The sequence below is a fragment of the Schistocerca gregaria genome, chromosome 2, assembly GCF_023897955.1.
Source record: "Schistocerca gregaria isolate iqSchGreg1 chromosome 2, iqSchGreg1.2, whole genome shotgun sequence".
Taxonomy (NCBI): Eukaryota; Metazoa; Arthropoda; class Insecta; order Orthoptera; family Acrididae; genus Schistocerca; species Schistocerca gregaria.
The window spans coordinates 818,546,762-818,565,773 of NC_064921.1; the positions used below are offsets into that span (position 1 = coordinate 818,546,762).

Here is a 19,012-nt window from a genome sequence, read left to right on the forward strand (position 1 = left end):
GAGATTCTCGGTGTTGTGTTGTCCTCATCATCATTTCATTCCCATCTCCGACGCGCAACTCACCCAATGTGATATCGAATGCAATAAGTACTTGTCCTCGGTGGCAAGTGGGACTCCAGGCCCACAAAGCCGTACGCTCATTTCCATTTTTCAGTGCGTTTAGGTTTTCGCATAACACCGATTTTGACCAAATTATTGCTCCAATCAAGTTGAGACTTTTAACAGTTGATCTTCACATATATTTTCACATCCTGAACAATTTTTGGCTTTCTAGCTTCGTTTTTAGCGCCGATTTTTTTTCTTTAAACGATGTATTTAGGGAAACACATTCATCTGATCAATCTAGCTTTAACCATTTAAATATTAATATACTGAAGCATATGTCGACAAAGTTTAGAAGAGCTAGTCTCATTCGCAGAGTATGTCGCAATACTTGTATGCTACGCACAGGCGAGTTGTGATGACGTGACTCTAGGCTAAGCCCAAACTGAGGCGTGTATAGCACGTGTAACGTGACACGACACTACAGCCCGACGCGCACGTTCCGCACGTGTCGCGCGTTTCAGCGCATATTGAGACGCGTACACGTACTTTGAGCGCGGTGGTTGGCGACGCTCTGCGCTGACAGAAACAAACCTCGCGCACACTGTAATATTTCTCAAACAATTTTACAGGAGCTATAAAGTAAAAATATTTCATTTTTACTTTCCTCGTAGCGTTATATGTCAACTGCGGGGACAAGATGGTAGAGAACTTGTCATCGAAAGGCAAAGGTCCCGTTTCAAGTCTTGGTCCGGCGCACAGTTTTAAGCATCCAGGAAGTTTCATACCAGCACACACTCCGCTGCAGAGTGAAAATTTCATTCTGGATTATTCGTGACTCCTTTTCGACTGTTTCTAGCTTGAAGTGGAAATGTGAAGTCCACATGCGCATAGCGTAATGTCTCTTTATTACATCCATATATAAGTAACCCCCCCCCCCCCATGAACCATGAACCTTGCCGTTGGTGGGGAGGCTTGCGTACCTCAGCGATACAGATAGCCGTACAGTAGGTGCAACCACAACGGAGGGGTATCTGTTGACAGGCCAGACAAACTTGTGGTTCCTGAAGAGTGGCAGCAGCCTTTTCAGTAGTCGCAGGGGCAACAGTCTGGATGATTGTCTGATCTAGCCTTGTAACATTAACAAAAACGGCCTTACTGTGCTGGTACTGCGAACGGCTGAAAGCAAGGGCAAACTACAGGCGTAATTTTTCACGAGGGCATGCAGCTTTACTGTATGATTAAATGATGATGGCGTCCTCTTGGGTAAAATATTCCCGAGGTAAAATAGGCCACCATTCGGATCTACGGGCGGGGAGTACTCAGGAGGACGTCGTTATCAGGAGAAAGAAAACTGGCGTTCTACGGATCGGAGCGTGGAATGTCAGATCCTTTAATCGGGCAGGTAGGTTAGAAAATTTAAAAAGGGAAATGGATAGGTTAAAGTTAGATGTAGTGAGAATTAGTGATGTTCGGTGGCAGGAGGAACAAGACTTCCGGTCAGGTGACTACAGGGTTATAAACACAAAATCAAATAGGGGTAATGCAGGAGTAGGTTTAATAATGAATAGGAAAATAGGAGTGCGCGTAAGCTACTACAAACAGCATAGTGAACGCATTATTGTGGCCAAGATAGATACGAAGCCCACACCTACTACAGTAGTACAAGTTTATATGCCAACTACTCTGAAGATGAAGAAATTGTAGAAATGAATGATGAAATAAAAGAAATTATTCAGATAGTGAAGGGTGACGAAAATTTAATAGTCATGGGTGACTGGAATTCGGTAGTAGGAAAAGGAAGAGAAGGAAACGTAGTAGGTGAATATGGACTGGGGCTAAGAAATGAAAGAGGAAGCCGCCTGGTAGAATTTTGCATAGAGCACATCTTAATCATAGCTAACACTTGGTTCAAGAATCATAAAAGAAGGTTGTATATATGGAAGAATCCTGGAGATACTAAAAGGTATCAGATAGACTATATAATGGTAATACAGAGGTTTAGGAACCAGGTTTTACTTCCAGGGGCAGATGTGGACTCCGACCACAATCTATTGTTTATGAACTGTAGATTAAAACTGAAGAAACTACAAAAACGTGCTACTTAAAGGAGATGGGACCTGGATAAACTGAAAGAACCAGAGGTTGTAGAGAGTTTCAGGAAGAGCATAAAGGAACAATAGACAGGAATGGGGGAAAGAAATAAAGTAGAAGAAGAATGGGTAGCTCTGCGGGATGAAGTAGTGATGGCAGCAGAGGATCAAGTAGGTAAAAAGACGAGGGCTAATAGAAATCCTTGAATTTAATTGATGAAAAAGGATAAAATATAAAAATGCAGTAAATGAAGCAGGCAAAAAGGAATACAAACGTCTCAAAAATGAGATCGAGTGGAAGTGCAAAACGGCTAAGCAGGGATGGCTAGAGGAGAAATGTAAGGATGTAGAGGCTTATCTCACTAGGGATAAGATAGATACTGCCTACAGGAAAATTAAAGAGACTTTTGGAGAGTAGAGAACCTCTTGTATGAATATCAACTCAGATGGAAACCCAGTTCTAAGCAAAGAAGGGAAGGCGGAAAGGTGGAAGGAGTATATAGAGGGTTTATACAAGGGCAATGTACTTGAGAACAATATTATGGAAGTGGAAGAGGATGTAGATGAAGACGAAATGGGGGATAGGATATTGCGTGAAGAGTTTGACAGAGCACTGAAAGACCTGAGTCGCAACAAGACCCCGGGAGTAGACAACATTCCATCAGAGCTACTGACGGCCTTGGTAGAGACAGTCATGACAAAACTCTACTATCTGGGGAGCAAGATGTATGAGACAGGCGAAATACCCTCAAATTCAAGAAGAATATAATAATTCCAATCCCAAAGAAAGCAGGAGTTGTCAGATGTGAAAATTACCGAACTATCAGTTTAGTAAGTCACAGCTTCAAAATACTAACTTGAATTCTTTACAGACGAATGGAAAAACTGGTAGAAGCTGACCTCGGGGAAGATCAGTTTGGATTCCGTAGAAACGTTGGAACACGTGAGACAATACTAACCTTACGACTTATCTTAGAACAAAGATTAAGCAAAGGCAAACCTACGTTTCTAGCATTTGTAGAATTAGAGAAAGCTTTTGACAATGTTAACTGGAATACTCTCTTTCAAATTCTGAATGTGGCAGGGGTAAAATACAGGGAGCGTAAGGCTATTTACAATTTGTACAGAAACCAGATGGCAGTTATAAGAGTTGAGGGGCATCAAAGGGAAGCAGTGGTTGGGAAGGGAGTGAGACAGGGTTGTAGCCGATGTTATTCAATCTGTATATTGAGCAATCAGTAAAGGAAAGAAAAGAAAAAATCGGAGTAGGTATTAAAATTCAAGGAGAAGAAATAAAAACTTTGAAGTTCGCCGATGACATTGCAATTCTGTCAGATACAGCAAAGGACTTGGAAGAGCAGTTGAACGGAATGTACAGTGTCTTGAAAGGACGATATAAGATGAACATCAACAGACGCAAAACGAGGATTATGGAATGTAGTCAAATTAAATCGGGTGATGCTGAGGGAATTAGATTAGGAAATGAGACACTTAAAGTAGTAAACGAGTTTTGCTATTTAGGAAGTAAAATAACTGATGATGGTCTAAGTAGATATAAAATGTAGAAGGCAATGGCAAGGAAATCGTTTCTGAAGAAGAGAAATTTGTTAACATCGAGTATAGATTTAAGTGTCTGGAAGTCGTTTCTGAAAGTATTTGTATGCAGTGTAGCTATGTATGAAGTGAAACGTGGACGATAAGTAGTCTGGACAAGAAGAGAAGAGAAGCTTTCGAAATGTGGTGCTACAGAAGAATGCTGAAGATTAGATGGGAGGAGTTTGTGGCACAACTTGACAAAAAGAAGGGACAGGTTGGTAGGACATGTTTTGAGGCATCAAGGGATTACAAATTTAGCATTGGAGGGCAGCGTGTGGGGTAAAAATCGTAGAGGGAGACCAAGAGATGAATACACTAAGCAGATTCAGAAGGATGTATGTTGCAGTAAGTACTGGGAGATGAAGAAGCTTGCACAGGATAAAGTAGCATGGAGAGCTGCATCAATCCAGTCTCAGGACTGAATACCACAACAACAACAACAACAATCCAAGTAACGATAGTACAACATGTACTTTATTCATGTGATGCTTTTTAGCAGATGCACAAAGGGGTCATATCGGTGGAAATTACGCCTCTTCGACTTTTTGCAACACATCGTTGAGATACGTGAGCATAACAGGCAGCAAGTAGATAACCCTGTTTTACTTTCCTGCCTTGTTTCAAAATCACGCAATTTTATAATATTTCTTACTTCCTTATTCACTATCTTCACGATGAATCTTAGTATCTGAAAATATTGTGGAGGCAGGAGATATAATCCCAGTGGCTAATGGCTCACCAGTTATTGAACTGTGCATTGTTCTTGACAAAAGAATAAACAAAAGAAAAGAACTCTAGAGATATATGTAACTGAAAACTATTATGTACTTCCGAAAAGAGATAGGGCACTTAAACGGCGAAAAACGAAACACTACTCAATGATAATAAAATTCAGAAAGGACATATTTTTCGGAAGGGCAATACTTCCACTGTCCATGTGTGCCACGCCGAAGTGAACATACGGCATGACTGCCTTCCCGCTTTCCGCCTCATCCTACCTGCAGTGCCCGCGCGGAGCGAGAAACTGTGCCTCAACCACAACGCCACGCGACCTGGCGCAGGCGCATGTCGCGTCCCAGTCGCGTCGCGTCGCAATTTGCGCGGTCCCATTTGAACCTGTGAAGTTACAAAAATGCGCGATGCGCTGCGTCATGCCACACACGACGTACGCGCCTCAATTTGCGCCTAGCCCTGTACCAGTGAACTGGGATAAGACCCAGCACACTCGCTCGCCTCTGTCTCAAATGAAACTGCGTTTTTTCGCCACAGGTGTAAAAAAATCATCATGTACGTTACAGTAAAGCTGGCTTTTTTTCTTTTCTTCTTTAAGCAGCAGTCGTCTGACGATGAAACTGCCGGTCGAAACCGGTAACGGCTCTATTTTTTATCTACAAATAGCATTATTGGCTGCTCTTTTTTTTACTTCTTTGGTAGAGTTTAACCCGTGATTTCTACTTGTAGTAACACCCTGGGCAGCAACTGCACCTCTGCTTCTTGCTACGATGAGTTTGCAGTCCTGCAAAACAGACAGAAATGCCGTGTGTGCAGTGACGCGACTGAACAGGGGCGTGTTGTGTGTGCGGTGTGCAGGTGCCGGTGCAGCTGCTGGCGCCGTCCGTGGCGCGCTGTCTGCTGGAGGCCTGGCTGCGCGAGATCGGCTTCGTCGTCTGCTACGGCGCCATCATCCTCAAGCTCTACAGGTGAGACCCGCAACAAAACCCCCTCCTCATTCACGCTCTGTGCTACTGACTTTTCTTGACAAGTGTTTGGAGCAGGTGCCTATGATGTGTACTTTTTAGCCAGTTCTACACGATCGACTTTCTTGTCGCAACTGACTTCTCGAGACAAGTGAGAGTCTACACCAGCGCCCCTGGCGTTTTATTCCTGTTCTGAATCTCGTCTGTCGTCGACATCGACTGTTCGTCAGGAGCGGCCCAGGGTAGTGTGACAGGAATCTTCAGTGTGGAACCGCGCTGCTGCTACGGTCGCAGGTTTGAATCCTGCGCCGGTCTTGGATGTGTATGATGTCCTTAGATTAGTTAGGTTTAAGTAGTCCTTAGTCTATGGGACTAATGACCTCAGATGTTAAGTCCAATAGTGCTTGGAGCCAATTGAAAGAAATCCATGGTTTGGAAGCCATGTTACAGGCTCTCCTCTAACCATCCAATGTTGACCACACGCCCGAGTTAGAAGCATCGTCATGCACGAACCACATGTTCAGATGTTGGTTCAATGGGAGATAAGCATTTACACCTTAGTTTCTATGGTATGAATTGTGATCCTGCCCAGACGTTCGAAAAATGACGCTTTGGATGTCGTGATACGTGTGTTGCATTGAGACTGTGTGTTATTGCACCCATTGGCAGAAATTCTCTCTACGAGGGATGTCTGGATTGTTGAGGGCTTGCACTCGCTGGATATGATATGGGTAGAGTACTTGCCGATGTAAAATCTGCTATGACTCAGGACTCGCCCTTGAGCAGCAGTCCTCCTTGTTGAAGTAGTCGGGCATTTGCCTCAACATCGGGTATTATGGATCTGGGTCAACCTTCTCGTACATGGTGTGCGAAATTCTCGGTTTCTCAAGGCGCTGATGTAACCGGCTAAATGTACGCCTGTCGGGCTGCCTGAAGAGAGGAAAAGCTTCTTCATAGAATAGTGCAACCTCAAGGGCACTGCCATTCGTTTTGCGACACATGAAGTGCATGTCAGCGTAGTGTTTATTGGTGGAGCCTCTGTCCATGGAGCCTTCAGGTTAGTGAATGGTTGTTAGGTCAGTGCAGCACAGCGCACGGCGGGGGAAACAGGTAGTCGACACCAAGCCTTGAGATATCAACGTAAATACCGAGGTATCCAGGAGCATCTAGAGTTGGTTTCCAACTCAAATTCATACCGTACCTCGCCAACGGGTGATTTGCAAATCCGTGTTTTTGGAGCTTTTTAACTACTTGTGGCCCGTCCTTTCCATGTGTGAATTATTGACTATTACTAGTGGGAAAACCTGTATATATAAATGATTTGGCGGACAGTTTGTACATCAATGTGCGGTTGTCCGCAGAGACGCTTCGGTGAGTGTAGGAAGATACAAGACGACTTAGGCAAAATGTGTAGTTGGTGTGATGAATGGCAGGCAGCTCTAAAGGTGGATAAACGTATGTTAATGAAGATGAGTAGGGGGAACAAACCTATAATGTTCGGATACAATGCTACTAGTGTCCTGCTTGACACAGTCAAGTCGTTTAAATATCTGGGCATAACGTTGCAAGGTGAGATGAAATAGAACGAGCATGTGGGAAATATGGTGAGGAAGGAAAGTGGTCGATTTCGATTTATTGGGAGAATTTTATGAACGAGTGGTTACCTGTAAGGGAGACCACATATAGGACCCTGGTGCGACCTATTCTTGAGTATTGCTCTAGTGTTTGGAATCCGTACCCGGTCGGACTGAAGGAAGACATCGAAAAGAATTCCGAGGCGGGCTGCTACATTTGTTACCGGTAGGTTCAAACAACACACGTGAGACGCTTCGGGAACTCAAATGGGAATCCCTAGAGGGGTTTATTTTCGAGAAACACTACTGAGGAAATTTAGAGAACCGTCTTTTGAAGCTGACTGCCGAACGATTCTACTGCCGCTAACATATCTTGAGCTTAACCATAAGATCCGAGAAATTAAGGATCAAACGGAGGCTTATAGACAGTCGTTTATCCCTCACTCTGTTTCCGCCTGGAACAGGAAAGGAAACGACTAGCAGTGGGACAGCATACCCTCCGCCACACACCGAATGGTGGCTTGTGGAGTATCTATGTGGATGTAGATGTAGATGTCTCTAGTTGTCGTTGTATACGCGGCAGCGCTAAGACTGCCTATGTTGTTACAGCTGTCTGCTGTGCAGTTTGACACCTGAACGGAGAAAGTGAGGTTATGAGGGGATACCTTTTTTTAATATAAAATCTAAATATAGTAACAAAATGTAGAAAGAAGCAAACATACTTTTATTAATGGCAAAAGCAAAATTCATGGTAGGTGTTAAAGGCCTTGTGATGAATTACTTACGCTCCTGAGAACTGATAAAGTAGTTGAAGCGTCGTCTAAGCGTTTTAAAATACGTACAATTATTTTCTTTCGGATATATATACCCACAAACAAATTGTGCAATATCTAGAACGCACTAAATAGCGTCTTTTTTACTGTATCCTCTGTATAATGTTTTCTTGCTAAATGCCAAATATAATCGGAAGTTATTTTCCTCGTCAAATTATTCTGATTTTTCCACTGTTGAAATAATTTTCATTAAAACACGGTGATCTACTTACGTTCTTATTTATGTCTAGTATAGAATTATTCTTTGTAAAATGTAAATACCTCGTTCACTTTCATGTATTTCGTGTCTCTTGTAGAAGAACAACAGCACGAAAAAGACAAAGATCTCTTGCAACCTTTCCAGTGAGTCACGGAAACAAAGCAAACAACACAATAAAGACTAAAAAGACACGAAAGCAGTAAATTTATTTCTGTAATAGGCGTGAACTGACAAGTTCTGTTGATTCACCCATAGATAGTGAAACCCAGGTAACAGGCTCAGAAAGCAAAAGCATCAAACGACAACACGTGGTAGGGAGACCCAACAGTTACACTCCTGGAAATGGAAAAAAGAACACATTGACACCGGCTTTGCACAATACTTCGGCAACGCCTCCACTGTTTGTCCGTGCCACTGACTGCAAATTAACACTACAATGAAAATTTAAATTTTAAAAAAAACTAGACAGCGATAAAATATTACGCCCATATGTCACTAACAGTAAGAACAATAACTTATAGCCGGCCAGAGTGGCCGAGCGGTTCTAAGCGCTACAGTCTGGAACCGCACGACCGCTACGGTCGCAGATTCGAATCCTGCCTTGGGCATGGTTGTGTGTGATATTCTTAGGTTCGTTAGGTTTAAGTAGTTCTAAGTTCTAGGGGACTGATGACCTCAGAAGGTAAGTCCCATAATACTCAGAGCCATTTTGAACCGAATCAGAAAGGGACATCCAGGCCAACAATGCCATACCATCATTTCATCTTAGAAGATACAACAGGTCTACCGAACTACGCCCGTCCATCCTCTGCTAGAGTATTACTATGCAGTATTGGATTCTGTAGTACTGTAACTGGAAGTCGTGCATTCCTTCTTCTATCTTGGGTCAAACATCTACCGCACGTTTTGGCCGAGCGGTTCTAGGCGCTTCAGTCCGGAACCGCGCTGTTGCTACGGTCGCACCTTCGAATCCTGCCTCGGGGACGGATGTGTGTAATGTCCTTAGGTTAGTTAGGTTTAAATACACTCCTGGAAATGGAAAAAAGAACACATTGACACCGGTGTGTCAGACCCACCATACTTGCTCCGCACACTGCGAGAGGGCTGTACAAGCAATGATCACACGCACGGCACAGCGGACACACCAGGAACCGCGGTGTTGGCCGTCGAATGGCGCTAGCTGCGCAGCATTTGTGCACCGCCGCCGTCAGTGTCAGCCAGTTTGCCGTGGCATACGGAGCTCCATCGCAGTCTTTAACACTGGTAGCATGCCGCGACAGAGTGGATGTGAACCGTACGTGCAGTTGACGGACTTTGAGCGAGGGCGTATAGTGGGCATGCGGGAGGCCGGGTGGACGTACCGCCGAATTGCTCAACACGTGGGGCGTGAGGTCTCCACAGTACATCGATGTTGTCGCCAGTGGTCGGCGGAAGGTGCACGTGCCCGTCGACCTGGAACCGGAGCGAAGCGACGCACGGATGCACGCCAAGACCGTAGGATCCTACACAGTACCGTAGGGGACCGCACCGCCACTTCCCAGCAAATTAGGGACACTGTTGCTCCTGGGGTATCGGCGAGGACCATTCGCAACCGTCTCCATGAAGCTGGGCTACGGTCCCGCACACCGTTAGGCCGTCTTCCGCTCACGCCCCAACATCGTGCAGCCCGCCTCCAGTGGTGTCGCGACAGGCGTGAATAGAGGGACGAATGGAGACGTGTCGTCTTCAGCGATGAGAGTCGCTTCTGCCTTGGTGCCAATGATGGTCGTATGCGTGTTTGGCGCCGTGCAGGTGAGCGCCACAATCAGGACTGCATACGACCGAGGCACACAGGGCCAACACCCGGCATCATGGTGTGGGGAGCGATCTCCTACACTGGCCGTACACCTCTGGTGATCGTCGAGGGGACACTGAATAGTGCACGGTACATCCAAACCGTCATCGAACCCATCGTTCTACCATTCCTAGACCGGCAAGGGAACTTGCTGTTCCAACAGGACAATGCACGTCCGCATGTATCCCGTGCCACCCAACGTGCTCTAGAAGGTGTAAGTCAACTACCCTGGCCAGCAAGATCTCCGGATCTGTCCCCCATTGAGCATGTTTGGGACTGGATGAAGCGTCGTCTCACGCGGTCTGCACGTCCAGCACGAACGCTGGTCCAACTGAGGCGCCAGGTGGAAATGGCATGGCAAGCCGTTCCACAGGACTACATCCAGCATCTCTACGATCGTCTCCATGGGAGAATAGCAGCCTGCATTGCTGCGAAAGGTGGATATACACTCTACTAGTGCCGACATTGTGCATGCTCTGTTGCCTGTGTCTATGTGCCTGTGGTTTTGTCAGTGTGATCATGTGATGTATCTGACCCCAGGAATGTGTCAATAAAGTTTCCCCTTCCTGGGACAATGAATTCACGGTGTTCTTATTTCAATTTCCAGGAGTGTAGTTCGTCGCTTTCACCAAATTAACATTTATTTTTAAAAAACATACTGATCAATTCAATTCCAGATTAATAACATGTAAACCACTAGGATTATAGTGACATATATGTGAACTTCTGAGCTCTGTCTGTTTGGGTCGAGACTGAAGGTTACCGGAATTTCTCAGGTGGAGATCGGAGTACGCCTTCCCCAGAGAACATGCAGGTGTATGTCTTCACCGTCTGCCGGACTATAAAAAAGGTCGAATAATTCGACTGAGGGACATGGTGGCATGCAGCCGACAGATTTCACAGACAGTCGCCCGCAGTACGGTGACTGCTTAACGAATGATGACAAGATGGTCTCAGGACAACATTGTGGCAAAGAAACAGAACTTGCATATCCACCTAGAAGGACTACATGAGAGGATGCGTATTGCCGTAGAGAAGGTTATGATGAATGGAGGGATGACAACAGCTGAAATCCCGCCCAAAGATGAGGGTAGTTTGCCGCCAGGAACCGTTTGGGAGAGATTACTGGAAGCTAGTTGAGATCTCGAGCTGCCATTTGTCGTTTGCTGCTGACACCACATGTCACACAATGAAGTCTTACATCACGTAGCGCAATAGTGAACTGGATCATTACATGGCATTCTGTGGTGTTCAGCGATCAGAATCGTCTGTGTTTGTGGCGGTCTGGTCGACACCAGTGTGTCCATAAACGACCTGGTGAAAGGTCACAGGAAGTAGCTGTTCTCGAGACCCATACTTCTGCAACTTCTGAAATTATGATATGGTGAGGTAGTGGATATGAAGATAGCACTGATTTGGTAATTTCTGAACGGAATCTGAATGCTGCTAATGTACGACAAGACGCGCTATCATCACACGCTCAGGTTATAAAAGTCACGGAATACCTCGTAACATCGTGTCGGACCTGTTTCTGCACAGCGTATTGCAGCAACTCGAAGTGGCATCGACTCAACAATTCGTAGGAATTTCCTTGCAGAAATATTGAGGCATGATACCTCTATAGCTGTCCATAATTCCGAAAGTGTTGCCGGCGCAGGGGTTTGTGCCCGAACTGACCTCTCGATTATGTCCCATGAATGTTCGATGGGATTGATATCAGGTGAAATGCGTGGCCAAATCAGACGCTCGAAATGTCCAGAATATTCTTCAAACCAGTCGAGAACAACCGTGATCTGGTGGCATGGCTCATGTTCATCCATAAAAATTCCAACGTTGTTTGGAAACATGACATCCATGAACGGCTGCAAATTTCTCCAAACAGCCGATCTTAATCATTTCCTCCAGTCCATTCCATACAAACACAGACCACAGCATCATGGAAACAGTACCAGCGTGCAAAGTGCTTGCTGACTACTTAGCCCTTTGGCTTCGTGAGGCCTCCGCCATACTCGAACATTTCCATGCGGTTTTAGCAACTTAAACCGCGACTCATCGACCTGGGGACAGTTTTCCGTCGTCTAGGGTCCATCTGGTATGGTCACGAGTCCAGTAGAGGCGCTGCGTCCGGCGTCGTGCTGTTAGTAAAGACACTCGCGTCAGTCGTTTGCTGCCACAGTCCATTAACGCCAAATTTTGTCGTGCTGTCCTAAGGGACATGTTCGGTGCAAGTCTGACATTGATTTATGCAGTTATTCCGCGCAGTCTTGCTTGACTGTTAGCACTGACAACCCTATGCAAGCGCCCCTTCTCTCGATCTGTACATGAACGCCGTCGGCCCCTGCGTTGTTTTTGATGAGAGTAAATGCCTCAAATTTGGCATCCTCGGCACACTCTTGATACTGTGGATCTCGGAACATTGAATTTGCTAACTGTTTCTGAAATGGAATGTCCGATGCGTTTAGCTATAACAATCATTCTGCGTTCAAAGTCTGTCAGTTCCCGTCGTTGGAGCGTAATCACTTCGGAAACCCTTTCACATGAAACACGTAAGTGCAAATGGAGCTCTACTAATGCACTGCCCTTTTATACTTTACGTGCGAGATACTGTCGCCATCTGTACATGTGTATATCGGTGTCCCATTACTTTCATCACCTCAGTGTATGTCTTATGGTCAGTGTACAAAATAACAGGATTTTGCGAGACCACATACTGCAGTTTACATCGCAGGCAAACTGTATTGCCCAGTTCCTTGATTTGTCACCCATCAGCATGTCTACAAAGCAGTGAGAAGACATACACTTCCTCAGGAGTCTTCAGCCAGCAGTCTTCATGAACTGACGCAGCACATGTTTCAGGCGTAGCAAGAAATTTCCCAGTATCTCATTCCGATGCTGTCTGCTCACATGCCACAACAAGCTAGGGCTCGTACCTATGGCATCGCACCTGAAACTGATAATGGACATGACATGACATGTTCGAGTATAATGACTTTTCTGGAGACTAGAAATCTCTGTAGGAATCAGCAAGGGTTTCGAAAAAAACGATCGTTTGAAACCCAGGTCGCGCTATTCGTCCACGAGACTCAGAGGGCCATAGACACGGGTTCTCAGATAGATGCCGTGTTTCTTGACTTCCGCAAGGCATTTGATACAGTTCCCCACAGTCGTTTAATGAACAAAGTAAGAGCATATGGACTATCAGACCAATTGTGTGATTGGATTGAAGAGTTTCTAGATAACAGAACGCAGCATATCATTCTCAATGGAGAGAAGTCTTTCGAAGTAAGAGTGATTTCAGGTTTGCCGCAGGGGAGTGTCATAGGACCGTTGCTATTCACAATATATATAAATGACCTTGTGGATAACATGAGAAGTTCACTGAGGCTTTTTGCGGATGATGCTGTAGTGTATCGAGAGGTTGTAACAATGGAAAATTGTACTGAAATGCAGGAGGATCTGCAACGAATGGACGCATGGTGCAGGGAATGGCAATTGAATCTCAATGTAGACAAGTGTAATGTGCTGCGAGTACATAGAGAGAAAGATCCCTTATTGTTTAGCTAGAATGTAGCAGGTTAGCAACTAGAAGTAGTTAATTGCATAAATTATCTGGGAGTAGGCATTAGGAGTGATTTAAAATGGAATGAACATATAAAGTTGATCGTCGGTAAAGCAGATGCCAGACTGAGATTCATTGGAAGAATCCTAAGGAAAAGCAGTCCGAAAAGAAAGGAAGTAGGTTATAGTACACTTGTTCGCCCACTGCTTGAATACAGCTCATCGGTGTGGGACCCGTACCAGATAGGGTTGATAGAACAGATAGAGAAGGTCCAACGGAGAGCAGCGAGTTCGTTGCAGGATCATTTGTAATCGCGAAAGCGTTACGGGGATGATAAATAAACTCTAGTGGAAGACTCTGCAAGAGAGACGCTCAGTAGCTCGGTACGGGCTTTTGTTTAAGCTTCGAGAACATACCTTCACCGAGGAATCAAGCAGTATATTGGTCCCTCCTACGTATATTTCGCGAAGAGACCATGAGGATAAAATCAGAGAGATCAGAGCCCACACAGAGGCATACCGACAATCTTTCTTTCCACGAACAATACGAGACTGGAATAGAAGGGAGAACCGATAGAGGTACTCAAAAGTACCCTGCACCACACACCGTCAGGTGGCTTGCGGAGTATGGATGTAGATGTAGACGTAGATTTAATAGGAATACACTTCAGCTCTTCTACATCTGTCGATGAGGCTCTATCGAAGATAAGACACTGCCTCGTTCCTACCAAAGAAATCGTTAATACGGTCAAAAATTTCATTTGGTACCCCATATAATCGTTGGTGTGGGCTTGAGTGAAATACTATTGGCAAGCCAAGACATACTACATCGAAGTCAGTGCCCTGGTGCACATCGCTTTCATCATAGCGTGCAGTGTCTTTAAGAAATTTGGTGCAATGTATTCTGATAAGTCCAAATGAGTATTTTGGCTGCTGTAAGGCGGTTCCAGCAGGGAAGCAACTCCGGCGCTCTGCTGCGCAGGATCCTGATCGAGTTCCGGACGCGCAAGGCTCACCGCTGGGTGGTGCGCGACAAGGACCTGCTCAAGTACCTGTCCGGCATGGTGGTGGTGGCGCACGGCTACATGGCCGCCTGGACCGCCTCCACGCTCAACTTCCTGGCCGACGGGCACGAGCTGGTGGCCCGGGGCCGCACGCCCGACGGCCGACACTTCCTCACCTGCCGCGCCCTCTGGTGGGACTACGTCACCGAGGCCGGTAAGCCGTGCCGCTCCTGCGCAACACGTTTGTTCCCACTGGCCATCTTCCAGTGTGTACTTGATACAATGCTACTTAAACATTCTCTTATCAAATAATATAAGGCTTACATAGTAAAACATCGTTATTTTTACTTGTTTTGATCTTTCCAAGACGTTTAACTGTGTAGATGAAGTTACTGTTTTACATTAAGTTTAGTAGTATGGAACTGATGGTTACAAAAACAACTACACTACTGGCCACTAAATTTGTTACACCACGAAGATGACTTGCTACAGACGCGAAATTTAAGCGACAGGAAGAAGATGCTGTGATATGCAAATGATTAGCTTTTCATAGAATTCACACAAGGCTGGCGCCGATGGTGACACATACAACGTGCTGACATGGGGAAAGTTTTCAATCGATTTCTCATACACAAACAGCAGTTGGCTGGCGTTGCCTGGCGAAACGTTGTTGTGATGCCTCGTGTAAGGAGGAGAAATGCGTACTATCACGTTTCCGACTTTGATAAAGGTCGGATTGTAGCCTATCACGATTGCGGTTTATAGTATCGCGTTGGTCGTGATCCAATGACTGTTACCAGAATACAGATCGGTGGGTTCAGAAGGGTAATACGGAACGCCATGCTGGATCCCAACGACCTTGTATAACTAGCAGTCGAGATGACAGGCATCTTGTCCGCATGGCTGTAACGGATCGTGCAGCCACGTCTCGATGTCTGAATCAACAGATGGGGACGTTTGCAAGACAACGACCATCTGCACGAACAGTTCGAGGACAAAGACAACAGCATGGACTATAAGCTCGGAGACCTTGGCTGCGGTTACCCTTGGCGCTGCATCACAGACAGGAGCGCCTGAGATGGTGTACTCAACGACGAACCTGGGTGCACGAATGGCAAAACGTAATTTTATCGGATGAATCCAGGTTCTGTTTACAGCATCATGATGGTCGCATTCGTGTTTGGCGACATCGCGGTGAACGCACATTGGAAGCGTGTATTCGTTATCGCCATATTGGCGTATCACCAGCTGTGATGGTATGAGGTGGCATTGGTTATACGTCTCGGTCACCTCTTGTTCGCATTGACGGCACAGTGGACGTTACATTTCAGATGTGTTACGACCCGTGGCTCTACCCTTCATTCAATCCCGCGAAACCGTACATTTTAGCAGGATAATGCACGACCGCATGTTGCAGGTCCTGTACGGGCCTTTCTGGATAGAGAATATGTTCGACTGCTGCCCTGGCCAGCCAATTCTCCAGATCTCTCAACAATTGGTGGCCGAGGAACTGGCTTGTCACAATACGCCTGTCACTATTATTGATGAACTGTGGTATTGTGTTGAAGTTGCATGGACAGCTGTACTTGTACACGGGATCCAAGCTCTCTTTGACGCAGTGCCCAGGCGTATCAAGGCCAGAGGTGGTTGTTCTGGGTACTGATTTCTCAGGATCAATGCACCCAAATTGCGTGAAAATGTAATCACATGTTAGTTCTAGTACATTTGTCCAATGAATACCAGTTTATCATCTGCATTTCTTCTTGGTGTAGCAATTTTAATGGCCAGTAGTGTAGTTTGAATCATATGTAGCAAACAGATTTCAAAACGTTATGCTGACTTATTGAAACAAATCTCGAAGGAGAGACATTTTAATGACTATTGCGAGAACCCCCCACTCGTACTAAACCTCCAGAAATGTCTCACTTTATCCGGTGAGTCCGTAGATGGTGGTATAACTGGAGAAGACAACAATCGGCTACGGTTTTCCACCCGAGGTTCGTGGTAATTAAGCCAGTCCGTCCTTCAACAGACTTAGTGAGCCCCTGCGTAGGAATTCTTCCTAACTGTTATTTGGAGAGGCTCTGGTAGTTTTATGTCCCCTTGCCGTACTAGCGCCTTCGGATTCTGAAAGTGCAGTAATACAGTCTATGTTTTATCTAACGAGGCCCGAAGAAGCTTTTTTGTGCAAATAATTTTTACATGGGATGACATCATGGTGCATTTATTTAAGAAACACTGTAAAATGAACTTGTTCCCACTGATTATAAGCTAACTGTGAAAGTTACAAGAGAATAATTTACCGCATGATCAGATAGAAAGGTATCCTGTCGACAACTGCCGACTATGCCGCCCAGTCTGTAACTTGAGCTTACAATCGTTATGGTTCGTACAAGCTCGTACATCTTCGGCTACGCCAAAGTTATTCATTTATTTATGAATATCAGCGTTTCCTGGCATTGTGAACTCACTCAGAGGCTTTATTTATGACCTGTAGACTCCTGCTAATATCTGAGTGGAAAAAGGCAACATCTGTTTCTAAATACACTCCTGGAAATTGAAATAAGAACACCGTGAATTCATTGTCCCAGGAAGGGGAAACTTTATTGACACCTTCCTGGGGTCAGATACATCACATGATCATACTGACAGAACCACAGGCACATAGACACAGGCAACAGAGCATGCACAATGTCGGCACTAGTACAGTGTATATCCACCTTGCGCAGCAATGCAGGCTGCTATTCTCCCATGGAGACGATCGTAGAGGTGCTGGATGTAGTCCTGTGGAACGGCTTGCCATGCCATTTCCACCTGGCGCCTCAGTTGGACCAGCGTTCGTGCTGGACGTGCAGACCGCGTGAGACGACGCTTCATCCAGTCCCAAACATGCTCAATGGGGGACAGATCCGGAGATCTTGCTGGCCAGGGTAGTTGACTTACACCTTCTAGAGTACGTTGGGTGGCACGGGATACATGCGGACGTGCATTGTCCTGTTGGAACAGCAAGTTCCCTTGCCGGTCTAGGAATGGTAGAACGATGGGTTCGATGACGGTTTGGATGTAGCGTGCACTATTCAGTGTCCCCTCGACGATCACCAGAGGTGTACGGCCAGTGTAGGAGATCGCTCCCCCACCATGATGCCGGGTGTTGGCCCTGTGTGCCTCGGTCGTATGCAGTCCTGATTGTGGCGCTCACCTGCACGGCGCCAAACACGCATACGACCATCATTGGCACCAAGGCAGAAGCGACTCTCATCCCTCCATTCACGCCTGTCGCGACACCACTGGAGGCGGGCTGCACGATTTTGTGGCGTGAGCGGAAGACGGCTTAACGGTGTGCGGGACCGAAGCCCAGCTTCATGGAGACGGTTGCGAATGGTCCTCGCCGATACCCCAGGAGCAACAGTGTCCCTAATTTGCTGGGAAGTGGCGGTGCGGTCCCCTACGGCACTGCGTAGGATCCTACGGTCTTAGCGTGCATCCGTGCGTCGCTGCGGTCCGGTCCCAGGTCGACGGGCACGTGCACCTTCCGCCGACCACTGCCGACAACATCGATGTACTGTGGAGACCTCACGCCCCACGTGTTGAGCAATTCGGCGGTACGTCCACCCGGCCTCCCGCATGCCCACTATACGCCCTCGCTCAAAATCCGTCAACTGCACATACGGTTCACGTCCACGCTGTCGCGGCATGCTACAAGCTGCGATGGAGCTCCGTATGCCACGGAAAACTGGCTGACACTTACGGCGGCGGTGCACAAATGCTGCGCAGCTAGCACCATTCGACGGCCAACACCGCGGTTCCTGGTGTGTCCGCTGTGCCGTGCGTGTGATCATTGCTTGTACAGCCCTCTCGCAGTGTCCGGAGCAAGTATGGTGGGTCTGACACACCGGTGTCAATGTGTTCTTTTTTCCATTTCCAGGAGTGTATTTATTAATAACAGCTACTTGTTTCTCGCCGGAATTAATGTACTTTATCTGCGCATCTCTTTCCTGAGTTCACTAGCGATTTCTGCATCGGTGCCTCATTTCACTGGTTCTGAAAACGCCAGACGGCCAACCGCCTCTGCTAGCCACCGTGGGAACCTACCGCTCGCTCCTGACTCTATACGTAATGCAATGCTGATTAATTCACTTCACGTATGTGAAATAGCAAAATTGGAAGTGAATTAAAATGCGCTCTCATCTGCAAATAATGAGTACCTTACACTGCGGACAAAGCACAATTGGATTGCCACGAGGTTTAATTTTGGGTCACTGCTGTACCATATGCATGTGTAAATTCTTCCACTTAATTTCTAAGCAGAATTGTTCCTGATTGCAGACGATACTGGTGTTATAACAAACTTACTTAAAGAAGAAATTGTTAATGATGTTTTTTCAGACTTACTAACTTATTCTTTGAAAATGAACTCCACTTTAATTGTCAGAAAACGTGCTGTATTCGGCTTTGTACAACAGACAGATTCATAAAAACAGTTGATGTAGTACTTTAACTAGAGTCAGTAACAGGGCTGAATGTCTTAAATTTTATGTACACAATAAAAACTTCAGTTGGAAGAAACCTATTACTCAAACAG

At 46.0% G+C, this 19,012-nt stretch overlaps 1 protein-coding gene across 3 annotated transcripts in view; it reads left to right on the forward strand.

Annotated features, from left to right (window-relative positions):
* The window catches only part of LOC126335149 (probable G-protein coupled receptor 179), a 1,457,037-nt gene that overhangs the window by 1,327,792 nt on the left and 110,233 nt on the right, over positions 1-19,012 (forward strand). For all 3 annotated transcript variants that reach the window (XM_049998117.1, XM_049998118.1, XM_049998119.1), the window contains exons 10-11: positions 5,322-5,431; positions 14,409-14,644. In XM_049998117.1, the coding sequence (XP_049854074.1) occupies positions 5,322-5,431; positions 14,409-14,644 (346 nt within the window). The remainder of the gene's footprint in view (positions 1-5,321; positions 5,432-14,408; positions 14,645-19,012) is intronic.